The sequence below is a fragment of the Bubalus bubalis genome, chromosome 1 (genome assembly GCF_019923935.1).
Source record: "Bubalus bubalis isolate 160015118507 breed Murrah chromosome 1, NDDB_SH_1, whole genome shotgun sequence".
Lineage (NCBI taxonomy): Eukaryota > Metazoa > Chordata > Mammalia > Artiodactyla > Bovidae > Bubalus > Bubalus bubalis.
The window spans coordinates 29,056,740-29,074,805 of NC_059157.1; the positions used below are offsets into that span (position 1 = coordinate 29,056,740).

Sequence of the window (18,066 nt, forward strand, 5' to 3'; positions counted from 1 at the left end):
CAGACACGACTGAAGCAACTTAGCAGCAGCAGCAGCTCTGCAACTGGTTGGGTAACTTAAGGCAACTTACTCAACTTTTTGAGGCTTAAGACAGGTTAGTGAATGTAAGTGCTTAGATGACTAAGAGTAAGGGAATTCTTTAATTAATTCACTGATGAATCTGTACTATGATGATGACCTTAGTCCAGTGATTTTTCAGCTCTAACCCTCTGTGTTATGGAAGATGAGGAGAGGCTGTTGAGCTTACAGAATAATTGTGAGTATTCAACAAAATGGCATATATAAACCATATGCTGAGTGTGCATCCAATAACTATAAGGTGGAAAAAGTAATCTACGTTGGAATTGAAAACCTTTTAAAACGAGAAACAAACTGCTAGAAGCAGTGCCGTTGGAATGTGATACGCGTGCATCCTCTGGGTCTTAATCCCTCCCTCCTAAGACTGGCTGGTGTATGTAGTTTTATCGCAGCAGTATGTGTTCAGATGATACGTTTGATACCCAAGGATGATCCTTTTTAAACGAGCTTACTCATGGAAGCCCTCATTAACAATATTAATGATTCTGACATGGAAATCAGAACTTGGAACCATTTTCCACAAAGCATAAAAACATGATTTAGCAGGGCTTGCCATGGGAATGACTCTTTGCAAAGCTAAAGCAATCCCTGGACTTGAAACATGATGCTTAAAATCTGATTATGAACTTTAATTAATATGTTTTAGTAAGTTGGCAAGTCAAAAAGCTTCCTCAGCTGATTTTAAAGTTACTGCAGCAGTTTTAATTGAAAGAGTTGATAGATATACAGTTTAATTAAAATGATTTAAATAGGCAATCTAAATAATGAAAAAACAGATTGACAGTTACTGCATAAGAAGCTTTCCCTTTAATCGTTAACTTATGATCTAAATCAATGCAATATAATTATATAATTTCCTATTTATAATAAGACTTTTAAGTAGTCTTTTTTTGTTTAGTTCTCATTGTAATGTAATTTGTTTCATAAAGTTGTACTTCGATCTGGCACTGGAAGTAGTTTCATATATATTAATAAATACTTTTGAATATTAAATCATTGAAGCTGTCAGTTGTTTATCCATTGACTCAGATTAAATGAAAGAGATGAAAGTATATCTAAGCTATAAGGAGAAAATGAAAGAAGAAGGTTATACTGGCAAAACTCTTAAAGGACTGTTGGTACTTAAGTTTGACTTGGCTTTTTATTGTGTGCATTTTAAATATGACTTAAAATTCATAGTTAGGGAAATTTACAGTTAAAATTTTTTTAATTCATCGCTTTCCTTTATTGTCCTTCTGTCACTGTGTTTATTCTGGACCTTCCCCCCTGCCCCCCACCGGCCATATACTTCTGTGTTTGTACTTCTGGTGTTTGAAATAGAACTAAACCAAATCAAGGTTGTACTCTATATATACAGTTTTATAAAGATTTATATTTTTGCTCAATCTGTATATTGTTGACACTGTTCCTTATAAATAATAGACATACCATTTTTTAAAGCTGTGTCATATGTACCGTAATAAATTAGCCATGTCCCCTTTTTGTCCTGATGCTATGAAACATGCTTAATGTTTTAATGACACAGAACAGCAAGGTTTTTGCAGCATCAGATCTTTTACCCAGATCCCCAAATGTTGGGAAAACAACAAAACCAGTTTTTTCCATCTAGTCTCTGCATTTGTGCATTCTGTTGAAGACAGGACTTTCCCAGGAAATGGCAGGCTGTGTTGAGTTTCCCTCGTGCGTTTCTGCAATCAGAGGACACAGCCAGAGACTCAGAGGTGTAACAGAATGGCTAGAGCCAGACTCTTTGGGATTGAGCCCTGGTTCCACCAGGAATAAACTTAATTGTGTGACTTTGGGCAGGTGGCTGACATTGTTTCCTCATCTGAAATAGACATGGTTTCCTCATCTCTAACTCTATTAAACTAACAACCCACTTAGAGTTTCTAACTCTATTACCCACTTCTTAGAGTTTCTGTAAAGATGAAAAGATTTGAGAAATACTTGAAATCATAGCTGGTATATCGTGAACTCTATATAATAGATGAATTTGCTGTTTTATAATAATATCACCATTACCACTTCACTTGACTTTGCTGTGTTTTTAGTCTCAAATGGCTTCTCACAAAATAACACGGCAAACTCTTGCTTTTGGAAGACTGGGTGATGGTCGCAGTAGGTACCATGTTGCTCACCTTTGCGACAGGACTTACTCTTTTTAGCCATGAGAAGACAGAGCGGTACGCATTGGACTGTGCTGTATGCTGATGTGCTGCATAGGGGCTTGCGTGGCCTGTGGGGGTTGCTTCTTAGTGGACTCATTTTGCCCTTTTTTAAATTTATCAAAAGCATGGGATATTTATCCTATTTGTGTGCTCTTGAGCATTTAGTGAAAGTGTATTACTCTCTTTTTAGAAGTATAAGTTTTTTTTTTTTTTTTTTTCAGAGAATTTTTGTCTGCAAGACTATTAAACATGACTCTGTATATATTTTCCTTATGTTTTATACTTACCAACACCAGTAAAAATACATGATAATATCTTATATTCTTGAGGTGAAAGGAAGTATGAAACTTTTATTTGACTACCAAAAGCATTTTTTCTGTGTCATTCCCTAGGTGGACTGTATAGCCATTTTAGCATCTGAAATGTCTTTAATTTAACAGACTCTTATCTCATTTGTTGCTGTATTTTAGTCAGCAATAACTATGTAATTTTGCCAACTAATGCAAAAACAGGCAGGAACATTAAATATATATGTATTACATATTTATATTATGATCTACTGTACTTAACGTTTCTAAAAGAACTAAAGAGTTTTCATTTGTTAGATACTATTGCATGTCAGATTGGTGCAGTCATTTTCAAGAGTGGTTAAATTTCAGAAATAGAGCTTTTTATATCGAGAAACTCATTTTATCACCTTTGCACATTAATGTTATCAAGGCAAAACTTGAGTGATAGCAGATCTTTCTTACATTTACAGTAAATTTAGAAGTTACAGTGTAAACAGATAAATAATTGGATTGCTGTTTAAATCTTTAGCCCAACATAACAAGGATTTTCCTATGGACACTCCAGGATCTCTCAAGGTGTTGTATTAATAACATTATCAGTCTGAATCTTTTGTTTAATGAAAATGAGATTAAAAAGAAAATTCAGAGAAGTTTTTATCACTTAAAGAAGAAACATTACATATTCATTATCTCTGATGGACATCTTTTGAAAAAATTTGGTAGATTTACAGAAAAGTTGAGCAGCTAGTACAGAGTTCCCATATGGTCCCCTGCCCTACACAGCTTCCCCTATTATTGTCTATTTGTTGTAATTGATGAACTAATATCAATATGTTCTTGTTGACTAAGGCCCATAGGTTACTCAGTTTCTTGGTTTTTATCCAGTGTGCTTTTTCTGGTCCAGGATCCTACCCAGGACCCCACATGACCTCTAGCCTTCATATTTCCTTAAGTTACTCTGGTTTGGGACTTGTTTTTCATACTTACTTTGTTTTTTGATGAACATCTGTTTTTCAGCACATCCTTAATAAGCACCCATTTACCAGGCCCTTAACAAAACAGGCAACAAATCCATGCCCTCAAAAGATTTAGTTTTTAGGAGAGAGCTTATCGTTTACTCTTTAAATTTGAAGACGAATGCCTTGTAGCACATTACTAAGCACATTGCTATTTAATATGACAATTGAGTGACTTCTGATTTTTCCATAATGAGCAGAAAAAAATGGAGTAACCATTTGCAGATTAACTGCAGAAGCATAGCTGTTGTATCTCTAGTCTGTAGAAGACAGCTGTTCTTTTTAAGTGAGTATTGTTTTTACATTTGAGAAAACATTTAGTTCCAAAAGAGTTACTCTGTTTATGATGAGACTATAGAAATGGAGAAAAGAATGGTCAACCCCTTGTTGCCTTCAGGGAAAATATCATCAAAAATTACAGTTGAAGTTTTTCTGGTGGTTGACTAAGAAGCTTTTCATACAATTGCTGCCATAAGCTTGGTTGCAGAGAAGTTTAAAAAAAAAAAAAGGTATGGTGATATGGTATATCCGAGATGAGGGTAGGGTTTGCAAGTTTATGTTGCCAAATTGTTGCTGATTGTAAGTAATTTTTAGCTGGAGTAGCTAAAGAAGCTGAAATAGCAGGGTTTTGTTGAAAGCTTTGGTACTAGAACTTGGAACCAACACCTGTTAAACCAAGAAAACAGGAAAATTCCAGGAAGAAAAGGTATTCTCTGACCATGGGAATTTGAATCAGTTGAATTATTTTGGGCACTATAGTGACTACATATTATTTTATTTCTGCCTTAAAGATTGCTGTGTTGAAAGCATCTTGCTGACCGGTGGCAGCTGGGGAGACTGCTGGCCGTTCCTATCCAAGGCCAGTGTTCAAGTTAACAGGCCATCAGCCATCAGGGATGGGCAGCAGAAAGTAGTTATTTTTGGAAACTTTTATTTACTTTTGGGCCACTTACTTGAGCAACTAACACTGTACCCTACAGCCTTTGAACAATTGGACTGTGTAAGGAAGATGCCATCGGTACCTGTCTAATCATGGGCCTGTTTAAGTATATGGACATGAGTGAAACCTTTTTGAAAGAAATTTTGCTGTGAGCTGTATTTTCAGCCACATTGGTCAAGCTCTTTGAACAGTTACATTGTATTTTTTTCTTTCAGCTCTATTTTTCCACTGTAGGCACATTTAAAATCAGTTTCCATAGTGACATCTGGTGGTAGTTTTGAAATCCTAGAGAGTATGTTAGGAATGATAAATATTTTTATTTAATAGCTCCAGATTTCCGGCTTCTTTCAAATTTTTCAGCTTTTAACAAACTCCCCCTGAAAATGCCTTCCTTGTATTCTTGAGATTGGAGAAACTAGGCATCTCTTGCTTCGGTCGTGTTTCATTAAAGCTGATAAATGATTCTTAGAATATTGCTGGATGGTGCGTATATACCAAGCTTGTCTGAACTTGTCTTCTGTGCTCAGAATGCACAGTGTCAAATCACACAGCAGCATCCTTACCTTGCCTGCTGCTTGTGCGCTGTAACCTTTTGACGAGAAAGGTGTCATTTCCACCATAGCCATCTCACTGGCTTTTTCTGGTACATCACGGATGATCTCGTCTGGCTGCATGGAGCTCTGCCGCAGCCCTGGGCTATCACTTCTTTGTCTCTCACAGCCCAGGCTTACAGATCATCTAGCTGGTGCATGCCATTGTTGCTGTCCCAGAAAGTGAAAGAGGAACAAAAAATAGGCGCAGAGAGGAAGGTATTTGAAGACAAGAGGGAAATCATTGGAAGTCAGCGTATGGATGTATATATGTGCCAAATAAAATGCAGTGTGTTGAAAAAAAAAATCTCTTTAAAACCAGAGTTTAGGTATTTATAGTTTTTGTTGGTTGTTTCAGGAAAAGGGAATTTATAACCCAGTGTGCAGGAAAGTAGGAGTTATTGAAAGCTGGTTTGGTAGAAGATCGTGGACTGAGAAAATGGGACTGGGTTTAGTTTTGAGAATGAGCACAGTAGGTTGACTCACTTCCAGCAACACCTGAGAGTCTTCGGTGGTTGTTTTCCTGTGTTAAAGGTACCAACAAAGAAGTCTTCATGATGGAATTTTGACAATTTGTTTCTTTTGCATGAGTTAAGATAACTGGAGTTACAGAAGAGAGCCATCTATGCATGCTAGCTGCCGCTCTAGGAAGGATGGGGGAAAGAAGGGGGACAAGTGTACAAGAACTGAATAATGACTGAAGGAATAAGGGATAAGTGAATAAGGACTGAAAGAATAAAAAGTGCTCCGGCCAGATTTCTAAGTAGTTGCTTTGTTGGTTGTCTCAGCAACCAGGATGCCTATAAAGAATAACTGAGATTCTGATGAGCCCCTGGTTAAGGAGGTACCTTACTCTGGACTCTTATAAACCCTCTGCCAAACTATGGTCTATTCCCATCTACGCCGTGCTTTCAGAATAGTGGCTCGAATTAGAATCTGCAATTAAAATAGTCCTTAGGCAGTGGACCCTGGATCTCTGTGACCAAGCGGAGCCCTGGAATCTTCTCTGCTTTACTGTCCTTTAAGTTTGGGAAGGACTCTTACCTCCACAGTGGGAAACTGGTTGTGGGGTCTCATCATGGCAGCCCCCGCCCACGTCCATGGTAGCCAGCACCCCTGCTGTGGTGGTGTGTGTGACAGTGAATCTGTGGCTAATGATAAGAGTATAGCCTGATGGTGAAGAGCCAAAGTTCTGGAATCAGACTGGCTCATTCACATCTCAGTTCCAGCTCTTTAACTGTTGACTGACTCCTTAATCACTGTGCTTCTCAATCACTCTTAAGGCTAGGGCCATTTGCTTACTTTATCTAAACTTCTGCCTCCTCGTTTGTGAGGCTTGGAAGAAAATCAAATGATTCCTGTGTTCTTTAAATGATTTAATGCATGTAAGCACCTAATGAAGTCCTTGACATGCAGTAAATCCTTATACTATTAAATTATTATAGCAAATTTACTCATTTTATTATCTAAGCTTTTTTTTTTTTTAAAGAAGAGATTATTCAATATGCCCTCCTTTCCCTTTGGAAGTTAAAAATTCACCTTATTTTTTAGTTACCTATCAGCTGTATTAAGTAATTTTGCTCTTTTACAAGGATATAATAAAAGACATTAAAACATGAACATCTCAGAAGTCACTATATGAAATATACATAAAGATAATCAGTCCAAGAATTCATAAAATAGGAACACCTGAGTGTCTCACTTAGGCGTGTTTAATTGCTAATTCACGCAATTCTAGTTTCTCCCATATTTGAGTAGAGCGGCTTTGGTGTCTCACTTTGAACTGATGGTAATATCTGGTGATATCCTGGATTTTGACACCTCCAGACTGTGGCTCTGCAGTCAGGCGCAGACAGGTGAGCTCCCCCTCAGTTGCTAGGTCGATTGGGAGAGAGGGCAGTTCCCAGCAGAAGCATCCATCTCATACATGCGCACTGCAGTCTGGACGCTTTCAGACCAGACTCCACGTGGAACTGGATGGAAAATCAATAGCTGTTTTTGTCTGTGATTTAAATCTTGTAATGTATTTGCATTTTCTGTCTCTTTTTTCCTTCTACCCTGACACTAAAAAAAAAAAAACCTATTGTATATGAACGAACACTTAATTTACTCCTTCTGAATACTGATCTGCAAAAAAATGGACAGAACAGCATTGACCTGTCTTTTCAGGGTTTTCACAGTAAATTTGGTTGACTACACCTTTGTCATACTAACGGTAAGACTGATGGGATTTTGTTGGTACCTGAAGTCAGAGATTCCTGGTGTTTGAACTCCAGCTCTGCCATTTCCTATGCCCCTGGGAAAGCCTCATCACTTTTAATCTGAGATTTTCATTCACAAAATGAGAATAATAACACCACATATATGGGAAGATTAGATATAAGGAGTGAATAAAATAATGCATGTAAGATAGTTATAGTGCCTGATATATAGTAAAGACGGACAAAACTTTTCCTAATTATTGTTATTAAATGCCTACAAATGACGTTGAGAGGGAGACACAGCTTTAAAAATGAACGAGTTAAGGATTAGCATTCAAAAGAGGTGAGTACAAGTACTGTGTATCTGTCTTGAAATTTTCTAATTATGCTTCACCTGCCAAGTGAATTATGTTGCATTTTCATGACATGGCAGAAATGAGAAGCATGTGTGCATTCATTTGTTTATGTAATCCTCTTAGAACATTCAGTTATTCCCTGATGTCCTTTGTTATCAATTGATGGGAGCGATAAAAAAGAAAAACTGGAAAAGATTATTTTCCCACGGTTACTCAGGGCGCTCTTCTTTCAGGCTAAAAACAGATATAATTTTGCTAATTTAGTGAACAGATTCAGTATGCATAGACTCATGTTTAGACAAGAGAAAGAAGAAAACATGTTTGACTTATCTGCTGCACAGACACCAGCTAGCTCCTTTTTTATTTAAGAGTTCTGAGTCTTTGTTCTATAGTTTTAGGAGATCCATTTTGAGGGTTTGCTAAGAATTAATGAAGCAGTAGTCGTAATGCTTCTGAATAGCAATACATATTCATTTTATGGTAATCCACTTCACATTTTAATATTTAGGTTTGCTCTTTATAAGTTGGTAACCTTTGGGGAAGGGTTAGATATAATTATTTAACATGTAAAATAAAGGAGGTCTTTTTTTATATTAATAACCTCAGATAAGCATATATATAAATTTACATTGTGATCAAAAAATAAGAAATCCAGATGTATATTTGGTCAAAATAAATACTGCTTCATTTCTGAGCACAGATTAAATTAATATTTGTTACTTTTTCTATAGTATTTTGCATTCAATGGAAAACTTTAGGGATTCTAGAGTTGTGCTAAGTCGCTTCAGTCATGTCCGACTCTGTGCGACCCCATAAACGAAGCCTACCAGGCTCCCCCATCCTTGGGATCCTCCAGGCAAGAACACTGGAGTGGGTTGCCATTTCCTTCTCCAAGGCATGAAAGTGAAAAGTGAAAGGGAAGTCGCTCAGTCATGTCCGACTCTTAGCGACCCCATGGACTACAGCCTACCAGACTCCTCCATCCATGGGATTTTCCAGGCAAGAGTACTGGAGTGGGGTGCCATTGCCTTCTCCATCTAGAGTTGCAGGATTTCCAAAATTCAACCTGGATCATATTGAACACTAAAAGTAGCATTAATTCACAGTGATGCTCTTTGCTGTGGCTCAGATGGTAAAGAATCCTCCTGCAATGCAGGAAACCAAGGTTCAGTCCCTGAGATGGAAAGATCCCTGGAAAAGGATATGGCAGCCCACTCCAGTATTCTTGCCCAGAGAGTCCCATGGACAGAAGAGCCTGGTGGGCTACAGTCCATGGGTCATGAAGAGTCGGACATGACTGAGTGACTAGTACACATACACAGTGCTTAAGAGAAAAAATGCAGTGATGTATTTTGGGAAAACCAAAGGACAAGATTATACCATTGAATAAAAAGGTGGGGTGTGCCCAAGACAAACGGATATTTCTGCTGTTAATCATCCTGAGACTGAGTAAGCCTATGAGTGATTTCAGGGTCTGGGCCAAGATGTTACAGACATTCTAGCCATCTTCTTAGTAATTTTATAGCTCTACCTCTTACTAGCTGACTTGTGTCCGAGTTTGGGTCCATATGAGGACGATTCTGTATCAAGTCCAGTTAAGATATACATTCATTCTTGTTCATTTAATAAATAGTTATATAAATAATAAATAGTAATGTGCTGGGTAAACTGGTATTTGACACGGAGGCTGTCTGCCCCTATGGAGCTTGTAACGTGGTGAGAGCACTGATGTTTGTTGCATCTTGATTGTGTTGCCATTTGTTTAAGGCAACACAATCTATTTAGGCAACACAATTCTATTAAAAGAAACAGAAGGATTTCAGGATGTAAGAGACCGTATTTGCCCATTCATTTCTTTGGGCTGTTTTGAGACTTAAATCAGATAACTTTTGTAAAGCAAAGCAGTCCACATAGTGCCTGGCACCTAATACTAATGATGACAGAAACTTCTATACGAGTGATATTATGTGCTGAATGCTGTATTGTAATCACCGTAAGTGTATTAGTTCATTTAATCAACATACTGTTGTTATCCCGTTGTATAGAAGAGGAAACCAAGACAGAGAGGTGAGGGAGTTTGCTTAAGATGGCTTAGCTGTGAGCCTTGCATAAGTCAGAGTTGTCGTGTAGGCTGACACTTTCCCACGGTGACAGGTTGTTATTGTTGTTGACATCGTGCTTCATGCTTTTCTTCTTCCTTCGCTAGGTGTCATAGAGACTTCAGATCGGCTGGACCGCGAGTCGACCTCTCATTACTGGCTGACAGTCTACGCGTCTGATCAGGGCGTGGTGCCCCTGTCCTCCTTTGTAGAGGTCTACATAGAGGTGGAGGATGTGAATGACAACGCTCCGCAGACATCAGAGCCTGTTTATTATCCGGAAATAATGGAAAACTCTCCCAAGGATGTATCTGTGGTCCAGATCGAGGCATTTGATCCAGACTCTAGCTCTGATGACAAGCTGACATACAAAATCACAAGCGGAAATCCACAGGGATTTTTTTCAATTAATTCTAAAACAGGTATGTGTTAATACTGTTATGTATGAAATATTCATGCTTGCACGCTCTTGATTTGGGGAAATTTAAGAAATAAATTTCTTTATTTGCCACTTTTCTTTCGTTTTTGATAAATCATTTTCCTTTAGAATTATTCAAGACAAGCTTTTATTCTCTGATGAAAATTTAGCCCTATTTTTTTTTTCCTTTCAATTTGCTTTTATAAAACTACTTTGCTTCTTAGTAGAGTTTCATTTGCAGGTGAAAAAGCAAATATTGTAGTTTTGTTAATAGCTCCTAAATTTAGTAATGTATTTTAAACTTAACTGCAGATTCTACTGCTGCTGCATTTTCCAAACTCTACATTTTATGAAAACTATCAAAAGAGTTTATTTCACAGTACTTTTTTTTTTTTTTAATGTTGTTTTGGAATTTTTCCATAGAGTAGTGCTGTGTGTCTGCAGGCAGTAAAGGATCAGAAATCAGTAATTTTCAAATTGGGAGCAAATTCTTGAACTCACACATCAAATTTTCCTTCTGACCATTTTTTTTTCTCTGAATGTCCAACATTCTAAGAAGGTAATTCCTTGACTCCAAAGTCCTTATAAACTACGAATGTTTGAACTTTTACATTTGACAGTGCATCAACTTTTTCCTTAAGTCTTGGTTCTCTTTATCCTATTTCACATACACAGAGGTTCAGCAGAGCTATCCTTTGTGTAGTAAAACGTTAGCTACCATTTATGCATGAAAAGTTTGCAGGTGGAGTTTACAGGCTCTCTTGATCAGAGTTAAATAGGAACTGCCGCATGACACCAAGAGAACAGTTCCTTCATAGGAGATAAAACTTCTCTAGAAGGAGGTCATGGGCCTTTGGACCTCGACTATGCAGTGAGTCAATACTTTCCATAGAGTCTAGTTTCCATAATCTAGATTATGAAGAGGTAGATTTATAATTTACATACCTCTGTCAGGACTTGCTTATTATGTCTTATTTGGGGGAACTGTCCTGTTCAGTTATTGAGTTGTCTATTTGATATATCAAGGAAATAATATATAAAAACCAGAATTAAGAAGGCATTCTCAGCTTCCTTGCCAGTCTTTGTTATTCCTTTTTTTTTTTTTTTTGTACTGTTCTTATTTTATAATTTACTTTGTTGAACTTAAAAGGAAGCGTTTTTAAGGTGGAGAGAAGCTTGAGTTCAATATCCATGTACTGAAATGCCTGTAGAAAGATGCTTGATAAGGGAGCATGTGTGTATGTAATATTTTGTGTCTTAAAAAGTATGTTAAAAAATTAGTTTTCAAACCTCTTGTCACCAATTCCAACCTGTCCTATAGACTGTCTTTCTTGATGAGTACAAGTAAACAAGATTGATTTTTGACTATACTTTTGCCTTGAGATTAATATGCTCATGCTCTTTGGCCAAATTCCGATGTGTTCCTCTGATGGAGATTAAGAGTGAGGTTTGGATTGTTAGAAAACCAGTAGCTGATAAGAATGATTGAGCCCTATAAGAATTTAATTATGTGGGAGAGAAACAGGACTTGAGGGTCTTTGCTTTTGGAAGTATTAGGAGTAGGATGCCAAGAGGGTTTCTTGAGCCCAAGAATAAGTGCTGGAACTAAGAGATTGTACAAGAACACCCTGGTGGTTCAGACAGTAAAGAATCTACCTGTAGTGCAAGAGACCCTGGTTCGATCCCTGGGTGGGGAAGATCCCCTGGAGAAGGGCATGGCAACCCACTCCAGTATTCTTGCCTAGGGAACCCCCATGGACAGAGGAACCTGACAGGCTATAGTCCGTGGGGTCACAAAGAGTCACACTCGACTGAGTGAGTAACAATTTCACTTTACTTTTTCAGAAAGATTGGAATCAGCAATACCTCTGGTTACTAAAGGCTTGTTTAAGCAGTGTCTTTTATACTGTTTCACTGCATTACTCATAAGTCAGTTCAGTCTCATTTTTGGGGAAATAAAAGGAAAGAACTAAGAGCTAAAAAATTTAGAATGCACTGTCAAATATAAAAGAAGAAAGGTAAAATATTTATAAAAATTTCAGAGGATGATTTCACAGTCAAGAAACTATTTGATTGAAATGGGGGTTGGTCACAGACCTTGAGAAATCTAGAATCCACAGCCTTGAGGTGGTAATTCAGGAACATAACCACCCCTTTTAAACAGTTGCTTGATTGGTTAGATTTTAAAATGTTTTCACTTTTTTTTATGTCATCTCTCTTGTAGATTAGATTAAGTCCTCTGTGAAGAGACAGGCAAGCAGGCTATACATATGCCCTTTGGAATATCTGAGCAGATACCATATGTCTGGACATAATGTGTATTTGAGGAGAAGGAGAAAGAAACTGAGAGAAATTATATAAGTTGGAGCTACTGTGGGGAGCCTTGAAACCTTGGTTATCTGTCTGCAGCCTCTGAAATGAAGAAGACGCTGCTGTTGTGTTATGTCTTGAAGAAACGGGATTAATGTGACATCGCCACTCCCTTTAAGTCTGTCTGTTCTGACAACTCTTTGGAAAGGATGTCTGCTGAAACCTCAAAACCCTTCCTTATCTTTGGGGAGAAGAAATCCCATTTCGGAGTCCACAGCTAGCTCCCAGACCCTTGGGCAGTATACAGATCCTGTTGATAAAACAGTGAGGAAAAATTCATGCAGATTCCCAAGAGGTTTTATTTATTTATGAGTTGAAGGCAGATAACAGTGGAGAATAACTATAGTTAGCACTCAGGAATATTTGTTGTGAAGCATGTAGTAAACTGTGTTTCGTAAAAATGTCTGATCATTCTACAAGTCACCTAAGTCTCTAAAAGTCTAGAAATAACCATATGTTAGCATGGGCACTGGAAAAGAAGATAGTAAATATACAGCCTCACAAGGTCCGCCTCTGGATTCTTCTGTTTCCGCAGCTCAGCAGATAATTTGGGCATGATCTTCAGGGTCCAAATGTAACGCCTCGTAGGATACATGTGCCTCGAAACTTTTAAAGCAGATTGACTTTCAGTAGGCTGGTCAGGATCACTGGGGGCCAGATTGTGATAGCTGGTGAAGACAGTCAGGTAGAAGAAAGTTCCTGTGATGTGCTGACCCATCACACCACCTGGGTCCCAGAATCATGTTGCTTAATTATTAATAGCAGAGTGAGAAAATCACTGGGCTGGAAGGCATGAGATGTGGGCAGTACTGAGGTTTACCTCTGAGATCTTGGAGAAAACTGGCTTCCAGGTCCTTATGTTTTATGATTAGGGATGAGCATCTTTGCAGCTGGGAGAGATGCTACGGCCTCGCCCATGTGCATGTGTAAGTTACCTCTGCCTGTTAACACTTCGTGAGATAAGCAGGGTCTCAGTAGATTGATAAATGCATGCCTTTCCTTTGGATGAGCAGATCTGATGGAGTAAAATGGGTCTACTTGCTTCTGAGCGGTGAAGAGAAATTTAGAAACCTGGTGATTATCACAACATCCAGCAGACTGAAGGAAATCTGAATTCATTGCCATTCAAATCATTTTTTACACATCAGATGTTTACTGAGCCGCTGCTGTCTATTCAGCATGTTAAGAGATGCTCTGAGAGTTGGTAGTCTGCTTGCATGAAATAGCAGAGAGAGACAGGTGAATGTGAGATGTGTGCCCAGGTGCTAATAAACGCCTCTGGAGGAAGTGGGAAAGTGATGATGACGGATGTGGTGGTGCAGTAAGGAGGATGAGGCCCCTTGGAAAAGTTAGTGTGCCGATACAGCAAGTAGTCAAGTGGATGGAGTGAGAAGGGGTCCGGGGGTGTTCTTCATGTTAGGACAGTTGGAAGGAGTGGTGAGGCCAAGAAATCCGGTTCGATGAGTGTATGAGAGAATGGCTGTGCTTGGTGGAAAGGCGTAAATACCAGAAGAAGGGTTCAAGGATAATATTTATGTTATTTTTATAAATAATGACCTATTTTGGAGAGTCTCTGTGCAATCCCTTGGAATGTTCTGTATAAACTTAAATCAGATGACCTCACTGAGTCCTCCTAGAGAGGAGGAAACATCCCCCCAGAACCTTTCTCTCTCCTATTGTCGTAGTGGGACGCCTATTTTTTTAAAACGGAACCAAAAAACCTTGTCTAGGACTGGGTTTGATCAGCTGAATTGGAGGTTCTCAGTGACAAGTTTGGATGAACATTTTTAAACGTATTTTGTGCCTGGAACTGCCTTTCTGCATCTCAGATGGTTCCAGTTACGTTGTTTATAGCTGGGGTGGCAGGGTGTTTCCTTTTAACAGAAGGTACAAGCAAAAGTGACTTGATCTAGTTTTCTTTTCTAATACACACTTTTGTTAACACCAGAAGTTCTTATAACATTTTTTGTTTGATTATGCTCAGTATCAGGGTAAATCTGCTTCTTTTAACAAAAACCATGCAGTTGCTCGAGGTGGGAGAGAGGCAAGAGCACAGAGTGTTAGATCGTCTGAGCCCTGGCAGCCTGGCTCCTGTACACACATGCGTCACAGCTTCCTTTGCAGAATGTCAAGGACAGAGACGAAGGGGGCCCGGACAATGGGGACCAGTGTGCACTCCCAGGCTCCGCTCTCCACAGGGAACCTCAGCAAGCTGGAGCCGCCCCAGCAAAGTGCTTTCTAGTCAGTGCTATCAACTTGAACTTTTGAGGTCCGATAGGTTCGAACGGTGGAGCCTGATGGGCTGCTGTCTACACGACTGAAGCGACTTAGCAGCAGCAGCAGGAGCAGGTAGCTTACAGTTGGCATGTAATTTCCAAGTGTTCATTTGGGGCCTGTGCATGCTTTAGAAACGACTACACTTTTATTCCCTTATCTCTGTGTTGGTATTTTACAAGTTTTGGACACAAAGCAAGTATTGCTCTTTACTTTTAAAAAAGTTGTATTGGAGTGTTGTTGACATGCCATCAATTGCGCATAGTTAAAGCCTGCGATGGGATGAGTTTTGACACAGCTACGCAGCCGTGAAACCATCGCCACAGTCAGGCAGCAAACCTACCCACCTCTCTCCCTGAGTTCCCCAAGCCTCTCCCTTCTATTGCTGTCTCCTCCCGCCCCCAGGCAGCCACTGATCTGCCTTCAATCACCGTATGTTAGTTTGCCTTCCCTAAAATTTTCTATAAATAGACTCACAGAGTATATACTTTTTTTTTGGTAAAGGTTCTTACACTCCACATAACTTTCTTTTGAGAGTCACGGATGTTGGAGCGAGGACCGGGGCCCACTGAAATAGTTCATACCAGGCAGTTCTAAACCTGCTTGAACTCCAGCATCTTGCCCTTTCCCCGGAAACCGTAGGGAAGGTTTTGACCCATTCTTTCTCCTGCTCCTCCTGCCTCCTGACTGACCCCGATGCAAGACCCACTTGGCTGCAGTGAATAATAAACTGTCTTTTCAGGGACAGTAGTCTTCTGATCTGGTGGCCTTACCATTCTTGAATAATAAGAAAGCCTACATTTTCAAGCACTTTGAGGCAACTACTGCTTGTATTTCTTTTACTCATGTACAAACAAGCATGTGTTATTTTTTTTTTTTCTTGTCTTTTTCACAGGGGTGGTAGCATACTGAACACGGTGATAAATATCTCGGGTTTTTCCCTTATTAGCATTAGAGGCTGTACCTTAGGAAAATTACTCTATTGTAGTCATTGATGGGCTTGCCACATGATTATAAGAATACAGGTACATATCCATGTACCTTTCATACCCATTTCACTGATCCACTTACTTTACACTATCTAGTAAATGTTTATGGGTTTTTTGATTTGTTTTTTTTTTTTTGTATCTTCCCATTCACTGGGGTACATCTTCCTATTTGGGAACAAACACTGAAAAAGAAATTTTTTATGATTAAACATAAATTCATCAGAAATGTGTATTAAGTAGAGCTGTCCTTTTTAAATATAGAGTGTGTTTGTGGATGTGATTTCTGTGTGTCTGCAAGAACATCTTCAAAGGGTTTAGGGTCTTTGACAGTTATTGGATCTGTTTCCATCTGTTTAAAATTTTAAACGGTTTAAAAATTTCTTGAGGCTGTTTCAGCTTACTGTTTTCCTAGCTGTTCCTTTATCAATTCTGGTCGAGTTAAGATTTCATGTGTTTTGGAGCCTGGTCTCTACTCTAAATCTCTTATTATTAGATCTGGAGCACGTGGCACCATTGGAATCACAGAAGCCACAGATTCCCTCTCTTTGGGCTGATTTCTGTGAGACCGTCACATGCTTGTTACCTTTGAGACTTGACCTTGAAGGAGACGGCCCAAGAGAAGCCAGCAGCCCTTGGCCTTCCTTCTTTTGCTGCTCTTCTGTGCTGTGTTCTGATCTTTCTTGTCCCACTCTTCCACCCCTGACCTCACTTTTAGATCAGGCTGAAATAAAACTTTCTCCAGAAGCCAGAAGGGCAGTGACAAGTGTAGCTTATTAAGCATGTGGCACTTTATATATTACAGCAGCCTCAGGGAGTTGATCTTTACAAGAAACCCTGTTAGATGGGCAGAGACTGCAAATGCCAGCAGTCTGCTGTCTTCTGCATTTGTGTTTTTCCCAATTTTCAAGTAAATTATATTACTTCAGTGGAGAAGGAAATGGCAACCCAGCCCAGTATTCCTGCCTGTGAAATCCCACGGACAGAGGTGGTGGGCTACTTGTCCATGGAGTCACAAGAGTCGGACACGACTGAGCAACTAAACCGCCAGTACATCAGGCTTCAGGGAGAGGTAGAGGCCACTTGAGGTCAGAGCCAGGAGGACATGAGTTTCATAACCACTGCTTCGGGATGCAGGATCCCATGTTCACTTGATGGGCTTTCGGGTTTGGGATGTACATGCGGTTTTGGATCTGTTTTTTTTTTTTTTGTACCTTCTCTGTTTTTTTGCTGAGTTAGATGATGGTTGCTTTTTAGGCAAATCTTATTTCTAGTAATATTTTCAGACCGAAAAGCACAAAGCTTGTAAATAACACTAAGTGTTTAAACTTGTTTTATTAACCGCGTACGGCAAGGATCATTAAACCTTTGCCGGGAAGGGCCAAGTCTGAAATAATTTCAGCTTTGCACGCCACACAGTCTCTGTCACAGCCACTCAGCTCTGTCACTGCGGAGTGAAAACCGCCCTCGACAGCAGGGGAATTAATGAGAATGGCTGTGTGTGCCCATGAAATTTTATTTATGAGCATCGAAATTTGAATTTCATGTACTTTTCCTGTGTCACAATATATTCTTTTGTTTATTTCTGATTAAGGATGTAAAAGCCATTCTTAGTTTGTAAGCTATACAAAATCAGTTTGGCAGTAGTTTTCTGACCCTTTATATGTTGATGTATTTACTAGTTGGGCTGGTGGTACTGCTGATTTATTTCTGAGAGGGTAGAATACTTGATATTCCTGAAGTAAGAATTAAATTTATTTTCCATTACTCCAAGCAGTGAATACTTTAAAAAAGATGAGATCTGTATTTTGCTTCTCCAGGTTATTAAAATTCTTCTTTAAAGAATAGGAGTAGAATATTAGTTACCAAAGTTGAAATCTCAGAAGACATTTATCAAGTTGATGATAGACTATTATTCAGATCTCTTCTACTTTGAGAAATAACCATTTCTTGTTAGAAGATAAAATATTTTCAAGTTTTGAGATTTTTCACACTTCTTTGTGCTATTATATTCTGTTAAAAAATATTTCAGAGCTTGAAATTCCAGCTCTCACAGTTGATTTTATGTATATTTATCAAATCTTTACCATTTTCTCCATTTTTGTTTATTCCTTATTCTGCATTGAGATGTTCATGCTCAAATTAACCAAGTTACAGCTTCATATGCTTTGTAGAGGACAACTTTATACAGGGACCTTTTATTCATTGATTTACATGCTGAATAGATAATGTAGGGTTATTTTATGTTCAATGTAAGAAATGTTCTTTAATTGCAGATAG

The 18,066-nt window shown here is 38.7% G+C and overlaps 1 protein-coding gene across 6 annotated transcripts in view; it reads left to right on the plus strand.

The window, feature by feature from the left end:
• Positions 1-18,066, plus strand: part of FAT1 (FAT atypical cadherin 1) — a 123,479-nt gene that overhangs the window by 51,101 nt on the left and 54,312 nt on the right. For all 6 annotated transcript variants that reach the window (XM_006076178.4, XM_006076179.4, XM_044938271.2 and 3 more), the window contains exon 3: positions 9,846-10,160. In XM_006076178.4, coding sequence (XP_006076240.4) covers positions 9,846-10,160 — 315 coding nt within the window. The remainder of the gene's footprint in view (positions 1-9,845; positions 10,161-18,066) is intronic.